This window comes from Arachis ipaensis, chromosome B7 (assembly GCF_059453495.1).
Source record: "Arachis ipaensis isolate K30076 ecotype BB chromosome B7, ASM5945349v1, whole genome shotgun sequence".
Lineage (NCBI taxonomy): Eukaryota > Viridiplantae > Streptophyta > Magnoliopsida > Fabales > Fabaceae > Arachis > Arachis ipaensis.
In genome coordinates, this window is record NC_142442.1 from 140,778,781 (window position 1) to 140,792,136 (window position 13,356).

At 34.8% G+C, this 13,356-nt stretch overlaps 1 protein-coding gene across 1 annotated transcript; it reads left to right on the forward strand.

Annotated features, from left to right (window-relative positions):
* Window positions 1-7,203: 7,203 nt before the first annotated feature.
* Window positions 7,204-10,897, forward strand: LOC148554342 (uncharacterized). The gene is made up of 6 exons (XM_088495118.1): window positions 7,204-7,424; window positions 7,530-8,892; window positions 9,022-9,100; window positions 9,199-9,713; window positions 9,943-10,159; window positions 10,830-10,897. The coding sequence occupies exons 1-6, from the start codon at window positions 7,204-7,206 to the stop codon at window positions 10,895-10,897; spliced, it is 2,463 nt and encodes an 820-aa protein (XP_088351244.1).
* The last annotated feature ends 2,459 nt before the right edge of the window (window positions 10,898-13,356 follow it).

A 13,356-nucleotide genomic window follows, 5' to 3' on the forward strand; every position in this document is an offset into this window, starting at 1 on the left:
ATTAATATTATTTTTTATAGAAAATAACTACAATACCCTTATTATAAAAAATAACTAAAATATTTTTATTATATATTAATATTTTAAAAAATCTAAATTCTAGTCATTTTCTTCTCTTGGTCGTAGGATTAGAATTTAGAATATATATATATATATATATATATATATATATATATATATATATATAATAGGAGTATTTTAGTTATTTTTTAAAGGGTAAAGTATATTTTTTATCCCTGAAGTTTGACAAAAGTTTCAAAAATACCCCTAAGTTTTATTTTGTTTTAATTTTATCCCAAAAGTTTTCGATTTGCATCAAATAAATCTCTGACGGCTAATTTTTCAAAAAATTTAAAACCAATTCAACAACAATTTCATAAGAACAGCCCTCAATACAAGCAAATCAAGCATAATTTTCATGCATTATTGTTAGATTGCTCTTAAATTTTTTTGAAAATTTAGCCATTTAGGATATATTTGATGCAAATCGAAAATTTCTGGGATAAAATTGAAACAAAATAAAACTTAGGGGTATTTTTAAAATTTTTGCCAAACTTTAAGGACAAAAAGTATACTTTACCCTTTTTTAAAATAAGAATATTGTAGTCATTTTTTATAAAAAAAAATATTAATTTAAATCGGCACAAAATTTAATTTATTAATTTTTCGGCTAAACTGATTTGTCCGATCTAATTTTAATAAAAATAACACAATTTAATCGGTTATATATGTTAAATTTTAATTATTAAAAAAATATCTTCAAAAAATATTTTTAATATCTTTATTCCCTTATACGAATGAAGCAGCTGATGCAAAAAAAAATATATATTTTGGTAGAACCGAAAATATGACATTTCAGTGTGAACGAAAAAAAAAACAATAATTATTTTAATTAACCTTTTTTTAGAAAAATGTTACTCTATGTACTATAATATTTAATTTATTAAAATGGGAGTCACTTAGATAAAGATGTTAAAAACGTCTTTTTTTAAAGATGTTTTTTAAAAATTAAAATTTAACACATATAATCAATTAAATTGTATTATTTTTATTAAAATTAGTCTGGACAAATCAATTTAACAAAAAAATTAATAAATTAAATTTTTAAACTGGTATAAATTAATATTTTTTATAAAATATTACTACAATATCCCTATTATAAAACACAACTAAAATATCCCTATCATATATATATATATATATATATATATATATATATATTAATTTTGAAAACTTTAAATTCTAACTCTAACGATGGAAAAAAAAAGCTAGAATTTAGAATTCTCAAAATTAATATATATAATAAGAATATTTTAGTCATTTTATATAATAGAGGTATTGTAGTCATTTTTTATAAAAAATAATATTAATTTAGACAGATTCAAAATTTAATTCACTATTTTTCGATCAAATTAATTTATCTGACCTAATTTTGACAAAAATAACATAATTTAAGTGATTATATGTATTAAATTTTAATTATTAAAAAATATCTTTACAAAAAGACATTTTCTGCATCTTTATCAAAACATCCTTATTAAAATTACCTTCCCATTTGCAAAGTTTTTCACAGGACCTTCCCATTTGCAAAGTTTTTCACCCTAAACCTTTGTTTCCATTGAATTGCATGTTCCCACATGCACAAAAATCACCCAATCAGAATCTTCCATTGTATATACACCCATAACTTTCATATTTAAATTTTTTAGCCAAAATAATTTTTCATGAAATAAATCAGTGTTATTGACTATAGTCAATATTAATGAACATCAAACGTGACAGGTACGGTTATTTATTATATAACTTAGTAGTTATGTATAACCATACCATACATCAGATTCAGTCAGCAAAAAAAGCCAAAGTAGTCCAGAGTTGACCGCTATACATTTGTGCTTTGACTTTTATATTTCCATTAAATTCCAAACGGGTAATCATGAAGTTGAGAGCATATAGATACATATACAGTATAAATACTTTGAATTTAACTAATTAATAGAGGGACATGATTTAAAAATTAGCACAATGAATCAGAGCTTACGTTAGAGAATTATTTATTTTTTATATGAAAACCTTACAAAAATAATTGTGGTAGGGTATTGCACAGAATTAATTAGGTAGTTGCTAATTTTTATAATTTTAAAATATATATGATTAAAACCGTTGACAGGTTTTTTTTATATATGAGACAAATTCGGATCATTTTTCTTTATTTATGAATATTATATGTATATTTTTTTGTTAATATATATTTTAGAGAAAATGACAAATAGGTTCCTTATATTTTGTCCCGCGGATATTTTCGTCCTTAACCATTGAAAAATACTTTTAAGTCTCTGACCTTCACAAAACTTGGACGGATCAGTCCCTCCGTCCAAATGCCTCTGTCAGGGACTAATCCGTCCAAGTTTTGTGAAAGTCAGGGACTTAAAAGTATTTTTCAATAATCAGAGACGAAAATGTCCGCGGGACGAAAGGTCAGAGACCTATTTGTCCTTTTCTCTATATTTAAAAATAGTGAATGGATGCATAATGATGGTGCATGCATTAAGCAAGTTGACTTATGGGAGTCTTGAATATTAGACCTTATTTTGCTTCTTTCTTGAAACCACATGGCTTGATTGTCAAAACAATATAATCTGATTGGTTCTGAGAAGATAGACAAATATTAAAATGCATAAATTAATATAGTTAGTTATATATTAATTATTTCATCTGTCATGTATCATGTTCTACTTTGATTATTGCATGAGCATCTTTTATTTATTTATTTTTTATATAATTTAAAAAAAAAATAGTCTTACTTCTCTCGCTCTCTCATACAAAAAAGGAAAAAAAAAAAAAAAACTGATAAAAGTGTGCATTGTTTAGCATATGATTGTTTTTAAATAAGAATGAAATTAGTTGGATAAATCTTTGTAATTATTGAAGGATCACACTTGATGATCAGATATTGCACATGTCTTTCAATCGGAAAACTAGGATTTAAATCTAAAGCTTATTATGTTCATATACAATAAGCAGATACTTTTTCATATATTTAATTTATGATTTTCTTTTTTTTTTTAAATTAAGATCCATTATGGTCATACCTGTTAGGAATACACATTTGATAACAACTCGCATAAATAAAGAATTTTAAAGCTTTCAAATTGCAATACAAAATTTCCATCTAATTTTAGTGTTATATCAACATTTATGTGTAGATGTATAATATGTTAAAAAAGGATTTATATTCTCTAAATTTTGAATTTTATTTTAGAGAATAAAATATGATCTACTACTATTTATTTCATAGGTAGGACCAAGAGAAAATATGAAAAAAAAATATTTAATAGTAAAAAATTTCACTTTATCTTCTAAAGTGAAAATTTAAAATTTAGAGGATCCATATTAATTAAAAAAGATACTTAAAAGTGGACGGAATGATGAGTATTATTTAAAGTATATTACAGAAAATGAAAAATCATTAATAAACCTTAATGAATCAGATAAAAATATCAAATAAAAAAAAAAAGTTGCGCTTATATCAAAATTAGAAGAATTGCCATAATGTAAGGCCCACACATTTGCTATTTGGATTTTTTTTTTTCAAACTTTTGGTTGTACTATTTAATGTTTAATTTTTTGGTCCTACTATTTGGGTTAATATAAGACATATTCTGTAGGATTTGTAATGATGGGGCTTCAGCGAAATAGAGAGGGTTTGCTCAAATGGCCCATGAAGACCTAAGGCCCAAATCTGAATCATATACATACTTTGGACCCGTTTAGAAACTCTAGAAGTAGCTTTTTTTTTTTTACTTTTGACTTATGAAAAGTAGTAGTATTAATGTCTGGTACAATTTTCAAAACTAAATTGCAACTTTCTAAGAAGTTATTTTGGAGTTTATAGAGAAGTTAAAAAAAGGATGTAGATCCTCTAAAGTTTGAATTTCACTTTAGAGAGTAAAGTGTGATCTCTCACCATTGATTTTATAGGTGGGACCGATAATAAATATGAAAGAGAAACTATTCAACGGTAAAAGATCACACTTTATTCTCTAAAGTGAAATTTCAAACAACCACCCCTTCTAGAAACAAAATTAAATTCGAAGTTTGAAAATCGGTTAGGAGATAAGATTAGAATTTTGAAATTTCGGATAGGAACCTAGTAACCACCCTCAGTTTGAAATTTAAAATATCCCAACCACCCCATCTCCAGACGTATATAAATAGGGGAGCACCCATAGGTAGAAAATCACTCCTCTCAAATACTAATCCTCTCCCTTTTCTCTCTACAAAAAGATAATATTCCGTGGGCAAAAACAAGAGGCAAGCTCGAAGAAACGTTAGGAAAAAGAGTAGGGAATTATGTTTTTTTAATGCTTGGCATGTGTTACGTTCCATTTTTTTTATTTTATTTTTCCATCCACGAATGTTATCATGGCATTAATTATCTTTCATCTTTTATTCATGTTAAGCATGTCCGTACACCATGTCATTCATAATCATGGGCATATGTCTCCTTATGTTGTTCATTCAATTATTTACTATACTCATTTTATGCTCTTTCATATGATTGTATTGTTAATGTTCCCTTAGGTCGAGAGTACAAGCCTCCTTATAATGCTTATTCAATCTCCTATATTATTATATTTATATTTCCTTAGGATCGGGAGTACATGCCTCCTTATAATGCTTATTAAACATACCACATCCTATTATTATATTATTATTTATAATATTTATTTTGAATATTTAAATTACCCTATTCCATTAAGTGGGTCTATGTGACCTATTATTATTATTTCTTTAAAATCAAGAGTACATGTTTTCTTAAATAATTTATATATCCTATTCTAGTATGTGCATCTACGTGATCTCTCATATCATCATTCCTTTAAAAGTTAAGAGTACATGTAATATTTTACTTTATTCAAATATTTAGATATACCCTCTTCTTATTTACACTTATATGATCGTTTGCACCATTACATTATTCCTTTAGGATCAAGAATACATCACTTTCTTAATATTTTGTGCAATTAGTTAAAATGCCCTATTATCTACACTTTAATATGATCTCTTTCAATCCATGTTACTATCTGACCAAGAGATTTTAAATTGGAAAATCCATACATATACTAGAGTCTCATGATTTTCATACGTCCCTTCATCATCATAATTTTCTTGCATGATCTCTTCTTATATGATTTTTCTCTCGTGTATGTTTAAACAACCTAATTGTAAATTAAACTGAGGGAATGATCCTTCGGTAAGGGAAGGTGACCCCCAAAGACCAGATATCGAGATGATCTCTCGGTAAGGGAGGGTGATCGATCGAGATGATCCTTCGGTAAGGGAAGGTGATCGAAAAATGTTTGGGATAAGAACCTTCGGTAAGGGAAGGGGACTATCCCATCAATTTTATATAATAATACATCCTTTTTATATGACTCCCTTATTGTGTATGTCTAAATAACCTTGATTGTAAATTAAATTGAGGGAATGATCCTTCGGTAAGGGAAGGTGACCCCCAAAGACAAGATATCGATACGATCCTTCGGTAAGGGAAGGTGATCGATCGAGATGATCCTTCGGTAAGGGAAGGTGATCGCCAAAACGTTTGGGATAAGAACCTTCAGTAAGGGAAGGGGACTCCCACTTATACCGGTTTGAGCTCAATACCCTCCATAAAAGTTATAAAATAAGAAAGGAGAAGGCATGAATGAAAGTTTGATTTCTATGTTTTTTCTTAGATAATGTTGATGTTACTTAAGATGTTATCCTCCTATTTTCCTATATGTTTTCTCTTTTTGCACACATGTTTTATAAGAAAGATGCATATTACATGCCATGTTATACGCATTTTTTTAAAATCCCGCACGTGGGCTGGAGATGGATATGGAGGTGTTGCATAGCATTCCTACTGAGACGCTAGGTTCTCACTCCCTTTCTTTTCCCATACTGTCTCCAGAGGAACATGGCACAGCGGATAGAGACGACGCAGTGCCTCCCGAGGGTAACTTCTAAGTACGACCCCTCGAAGCACGCATGGGTAGTTGCGACCACTACTACCGTGCTCCAAACTATCTACTTAGGTCGAGAGTTCGTGGAAGGAGAATACCAGCTGCCCATCGAGTCCTAGTTCACCCCACACAACGGAACCAGATCTTCACTGCGCGAAAATGTCTTGGAGGAAAACCACTGATACCTCGATTCGTAAATAACTGAAGAATCCTGATCAAGGATATGATAGGATGCAAGTATGGGAGCCTCTTCGACGAGATTAGTTTAGGACGTAATTAGTTTCTTTTCTTGTTTTAGTTTCCTACAAATATTTTTATTTTGAAACGTACTCATGGTTGGGATGTTATTTCACCTTTATTCAAATTCCAACGTTTTAGCGCTACTCATTTTCCACTCTACGCGTATTTACTCATTCCTTGCGTAACGATTAAGTCATTCTTTTCTTGGATCAAGTGTGGCACCTTATTTTAAAGACCTCCACGATAGTATAAAACTTAGGGTGTTACATTAATGGTATCAGAGCAAAGTCGATCCTAGGGATTCTGTCTCAGGAGGTATGGATAATAAAACTTCTCCCTATGGTTATCCATAAACAGGGGACCTATGGCAAGCCGTGGACGCCCACGTGGCTCGAGCTCGAGCTCATCAAACCTAGCAAAGCACATGAAGGAGATGGCCAAGGCAATGAAGGAGCAGGCCGAAGCCACTACTCTGATGGCTCAGCAACTGTCCACTGGGGACAGGGATCCCAATACTCCCAGACTAGAGGAGGGACAAACTCGTACGACTTTTGCTGACTTCAAAAAGATTGGTCCGCCTGGATTCCGTGGGGCCCTCGACCCTGATAAGGCAGAGGAATGGCTGACAGAAATGGAGAAAGTATTCACAATTTTTCCATGCACTGAGGTGCAGCAAGTGAATTACGCTACCTTCATGCTCAAAGCTGATGCCGAATTCTGGTGGGATGGAGTAAGACGGTTGTTGGAGGATGCTGGAACAGATCTCAGCTGGGCCACCTTCAAGGAAGCTTTCTACAAGAAGTACTTCCCCCTTTCTGTTCGAGAGTCCAAGGAGATGGAGTTTCTTCAGCTGAAGCAGGATAGGATGAGTATTGCAGAGTACACAGAGAAGTTCGAGAAGCTCTGCAAATTTTCCGCAATGTATAAGGCTAATCCAGATGAAAAGTGAAAATGTATGAAGTATCAAGGAGGGCTCAAGGCAGAGATCTTAACCGCAATAGCCCCACTGAAAATCCGGGAGTTCTCCTCCCTTGTTAGCAAGTGCCAGGTGATCAAGGAATGCACCAAGAAACTAGCGTCAGAAAGAATCGAGGCTTTCAAGAAAAGGCAGCTAAATCAAGGATCTTCTCAGCAGCTGTCGCAGAAGAAGGCCTTTCTTGGAAGACCTACAGGAAGGCAATCTCAACAGGGCACGAACCGCTAGAAACCTCCCACTGACACCTCACCAAAGGCCACCGAACTCAAGGAATGTGCCTTGTGTGGAAAGCAACATAGAGGCAGGTGCCTTGCCGGGCAAAATGTCTGCTTCCGGTGTTTCCAGCCAGGGCATATCGCCAGGGAATGTCCAGCAGTTCCCCCACCCTCTGCCGATGCACCCCAACGTCAAGGACGAGTCTTTGCCCTCAGCAGCGAGGAAGCCCACCAGTCAGAAGATCGAATCGAGGGTAAGTGCACAATTATTGGAGCTCCTTTAACTATCCTATACGATACAGGTGCTTCTCATTCATTTATATCTCTCTCTGCTACTAGTAGAATCAGTTTATGCATGACCAAACTACCATATGTCCTACTAGTGACCACCCCAGCCGGTAAGAGTGTCGAAACTCAGCAGGTTTGTCAGAGGGTTTGCATCCTCATTTCAGATAGATCATACCTTGCTGACCTAGTGTGCCTCCCTTTAGTAGGATTAGACATCATCCTAGGAATGGATTGGCTCAACGAAAACCGAGTCCTGTTAGATTGTTTTGAAAGAAAAGTCATCTTCCCTTCTCAATCCATACGAGACACACGTGATCTTCCAAGATCCTCCGAAGACACAAGTACGAGGCAAGAATATGCCTTGCTAAATTCGGTAAAAGCAGATTCCCATCGAGAGTTCTGTGAGATACCAGTAGTACAAGACTTTTTAGATATCTTTCTCGAAGATATACCCTCGTTTCCCCCAACACGAGAGGTTGAGTTCTCCATAGAACTGATGCCTGGGACAGGGCCAATCTCCATAGCCCCTTACCGGATGGCTCCATTGGAGCTCACTGAACTGAAGAACCAACTAGAGGAGCTGCTGCAAAAAGGATTCATCCGACCAAGTGCCTCTCCCTGGGGAGCTCCAGTATTGTTTGTAAAGAAAAAGGACGGCAGCATGCGTCTCTGCATGGACTATAGGCAACTCAACAAAATCACGGTGAAGAACAAGTATCCTCTCCCAAGAATAGATGACTTGATGGACCAACTACAAGGTGCAACAGTGTTCTCAAAGATCGACCTGAGATCAGGGTATCATCAGATAAGGGTAAGAGAGGAAGACATTCCAAAGACAGCATTTCGAACGAGATACGGACACTACAAGTTCATAGTAATGTCTTTTGGGTTGACCAATGCCCCCACCGTCTTTATGGACTACATGAATAGAATTTTTCGACCTTACCTCGACAGTTTCGTGGTGGTATTCATAGATGACATTTTGATTTTGTCCAAGACAGAAGAAGAACACAGGGAGCACTTGCGTGTAATACTGGGGACCCTTCGAGAGAAAAAGTTGTACGCGAAACTATCCAAGTGTGAGTTTTGGATGAAGGAGGTACAATTTCTTGGACATATGATTTCCGGCAATGGAATATTAGTAGATCCCAGTAAGATAGACTCGGTACTAAACTGGGAAAGACCGACGTCAGTAACAGAAATAAGGAGTTTTTTTTTTTGGATTGGCAGGCTACTATAGAAGGTTCATAAGAGGGTTTTCCCAACTAGCCCTGCCGTTAACTCGTTTAACCAGGAAGGATATCCCGTTTACTTGGACGCCAGACTGCGAAAGAAGCTTCCAAGAGTTAAAGTGTCGCTTGACATCCGCCCCAGTACTAGCCTTACCTAACCCCGACATGGCCTTCGAAGTTTACTGCGATGCCTCAGGACAAGGATTGGGTTGCGTACTAATGCAATGCAAAAAAAGTAGTGGCGTATGCATCAAGACAACTGAAGACCCACGAAGCCAACTATCCAACTCACGACCTGGAACTAGCCGCGATAGTATTTGCGCTGAAAACATGGAGGCATCATTTGTACGGAGTTGGGTTTCAAGTATTCTCCGATCATAAGAGCTTAAAGTACCTGTTCGACCAGAAGGAACTCAACATGCGACAAAGGAGGTGGATGGAGTTTCTTAAAGACTACGACTTTGTTCTAAATTATCACCCAGGAAAGGCTAACTTGGTGGCTGACGCTCTGAGTCGGAAGGTACTCAAGGCATCATGGCTAATGATAAAAGAGGCAGAGTTGATAAAGAATTTCAAAGACATGAACTTACAAGTCACCCTCGCTCCAAAAAGCATACGTCTGAACCACCTAACAGAGGCAAGTCAATTCAAAGAACAAATAACTAAGGCGCAGAGTTTCGACCCCGACTTTCAAGAAACCCTGAGCCTTGTCAAAGAAGGAAAATTGAAAGGCTTCACCGAAGGAGAGGACAAGGTATGGAGATACCAAGGTCGAATTTCAGGAAGGCGATCACGTATTCCTAAAAATCACCCCCACCACCGGGGTAGGGAGAGCTCTTAAGGTACGAAAACTAAGCCCCCGGTACCTGGGTCCATTCCAAATCCTCCGGCGTATAGGAAAGTCGGCATACCAGCTTGCCCTACCACCAAATCTATCAAGACTGCACAACGTATTTCACGTGTCCCAACTCCGAAAATACCAGCACGATCCAAGCCATGTGTTGCAGCAAGAGGATATAACACTCGAAGATGACCTGACTTTTGAACTACCGGCCATAGAGATTGTAGACAGAAGCATGAAGCAACTAAGGAGCGAGACGATACAACTGGTAAAAATGGCATGGGGTAGCGGCAATTCCAGAGACTACACGTGGGAAAAAGAGACAGACATGAGACAGAAGTTTCCGAACTTGTTTACAGGTAACAATCGTGGTGAGGATCTCCTTTTCTCCCCGACAATAGAAAATTTCAGTAAGACCCCTAAGTTATTTAAAACGACCCTTATCGACCAAGTTCAGACAGGGAATTTGGGGACAAATTCTTTTCTTACGGGGGTGATAATGTAACAACCACCCCTTCTAGAAACAAAATTAAATTCGAAGTTTGAAAATCGGTTAGGAGATAAGATTAGAATTTTGAAATTTCGGATAGGAACCTAGTAACCACCCTCAGTTTGAAATTTAAAATATCCCAACCACCCCATCCCCAGACGTATATAAATAGGGGAGCACCCATAGGTAGAAAATCACTCCTCTCAAATACTAATCCTCTCCCTTTTCTCTCTACAAAAAGATAATATTTCGTGGGCAAAAACAAGAGGCAAGCTCGAAGAAACGTTAGGAAAAAGAGTAGGAAATTATGTTTTTTTAATGCTTGGCATGTGTTACGTTCCATTTTTTTTTATTTTATTTTTTCATCCACGAATGTTATCATGGCATTAATTATCTTTCATCTTTTATTCATGTTAAGCATGTCCGTACACCATGTCATTCATAATCATGGGCATATGTCTCCTTATAATGTTCATTCAATTATTTACTATACTCATTTTATGCTCTTTCATATGATTGTATTGTTAATGTTCCCTTAGGTCGAGAGTACATGCCTCCTTATAATGCTTATTCAATCTCCTATATTATTATATTTATATTCCCTTAGGGTCAGGAGTACATGCCTCCTTATAATGCTTATTAAACATACCACATCCTATTATTATATTATTATTTATAATATTTATTTCGAATATTTAAATTACCATATTCCATTAAGTGCGTCTATGTGACCTATTATTATTATTTCTTTAAAATCAAGAGTACATGTTTTCTTAAATAATTTATATATCCTATTCTAGTATGTGCATCTACGTGATCTCTCATATCATCATTCCTTTAAAAGTTAAGAGTACATGTAATATTTTACTTTATTCAAATATTTAGATATACCCTCTTCTTATTTACACTTATATGATCGTTTGCACCATTACATTATTCCTTTAGGATCAAGAATACATCACTTTCTTAATATTTTGTGCAATTAGTTAAAATGCCCTATTATCTACACTTTAATATGATCTCTTTCAATCCATGTTACTATCTGACCAAGAGATTTTAAATTGGAAAATCCATACATATACTAGAGTCTCATGATTTTCATACGTCCCTTCATCATCATAATTTTCTTGCATGATCTCTTCTTATATGATTTTTCTCTCGTGTATGTTTAAACAACCTAATTGTAAATTAAACTGAGGGAATGATCCTTCGGTAAGGGAAGGTGACCCCCAAAGACCAGATATCGAGATGATCCCTCGGTAAGGGAGGGTGATCGATCGAGATGATCCTTCGATAAGGGAAGGTGATCGAAAAACGTTTGGGATAAGAACCTTCGGTAAGGGAAGGGGACTATCCCATCAATTTTATATAATAATACATCATTTTTATATGACTCCCTTCTTGTGTATGTCTAAATAACCTTGATTGTAAATTAAATTGAGGGAATGATCCTTCGGTAAGGGAAGGTGACCCCCAAAGACAAGATATCGATATGATCCTTCGGTAAGGGAAGGTGATTGATCGAGATGATCCTTCGGTAAGGGAAGGTGATCGCCAAAACGTTTGGGATAAGAACCTTCGGTAAGGGAAGGGGACTCCCACTTATACCGGTTTGAGCTCAATACCCTCCATAAAAGTTATAAAATAAGAAAGGAGAAGGCATGAATGAAAGTTTGATTTCTATGTTTTTTCTTAGATAATGTTGATGTTACTTAAGATGTTATCCTCCTATTTTCCTATATGTTTTCTCTTTTTGCACACATATTTTATAAGAAAGATGCATATTACATGCCATGTTATACGCGTTTTTTTAAAATCCCGCACGTGGGCTGGAGATGGATATGGAGGTTGCATAGCACTCCTACTGAGACGCTAGGTTCTCACTCCCTTTCTTTTCCCATACTGTCTCCAGAGGAACATGGCACAGCGGATAGAGACGACGCAGTGCCCCCGAGGGTAACTTCTAAGTACGACCCCTCGAAACACGCGTGGGTAGTTGCGACCACTACTACCGTGCTCCAAACTATCTACTTAGGTCGAGAGTTCGTGGAAGGAGAATACCAGCTGCCCATCGAGTCCTAGTTCACCCCACACAACGGAACCAGATCTTCACTGCGCGAAAATGTCTTGGAGGAAAACCACTGATACCTCGATTCGTAAATAACTGAAGAATCCTGATCAAGGATATGATAGGATGCAAGTATGGGAGCCTCTTCGACGAGATTAGTTTAGGACGTAATTAGTTTCTTTTCTTGTTTTAGTTTCCTACAAATATTTTTATTTTGAAACGTACTCATGGTTGGGATGTTATTTCACCTTTATTCAAATTCCAACGTTTTAGCGCTACTCATTTTCCACTCTACGCATATTTACTCCTTCCTTGCGTAACGATTAAGTCATTCTTTTCTTGGATCAAGTGTGGCACCTTATTTTAAAGACCTCCACGATAGTATAAAACTTAGGGTGTTACAAAATATAAACTTTAGAGGATCCAAATCCTAAAAAAAATGACTTCTCTCATAATACTTCTACTTTTCATTACATTTCTATAAAATAAGCACTTTTAGAGTTAAAAATCCAAACACAAAATAACTTATTTATAAGTTACTTTTAACAAAGTCATTTATTGTTTAAGTTATTTTATCAAAAGGAGTTTAACTAAGTTAGTTACTCAAACTGAGCCTTTCTAGTCCTTACACAAATTCTTTAACAATCCCAAAGCCCAAAAATAATATGTAATTGAAGTTATTAAAAAGAGAGTATCTCATGGAGGTGTGTCTCGGGAGTGGGTTTGTGTGTTCTATGTTTTATTGACCAAAAGAAAAAAGTGATTAAAAATATATTTAATTATTTTATTAGTTTTTATAATTTAATTGAATTTTTAATTAAGTTTTTATAATTTTTTTATTTTTTTAATTAGGTCCTTATACCATATCAGATTTTGTAATTAAGTCTTTACATAGACAAAAATGTTAGAATTAATAAAATATTTCGATAAACAAAATGAATATGTCCTTATACCATATCAGATTTTGTAATTAAGTCTCTACTGTGACAAAAATGTTA

Coding starts and splice junctions, on each gene's coding strand:
- LOC148554342 (XM_088495118.1), top strand. CDS start 7,204: ATGAAGTATCAAGGAGGGCTCAAGGCAGAGATCTTAACCGCAATAGCC. Junction 9,101..9,198: donor GTCGCTTGACATCCGCCCCA/GTACTAGCCTTA, acceptor CAAAAAAAGTAG/TGGCGTATGCATCAAGACAA. Junction 9,714..9,942: donor TCACCGAAGGAGAGGACAAG/GTATGGAGATAC, acceptor CGAAAATACCAG/CACGATCCAAGCCATGTGTT.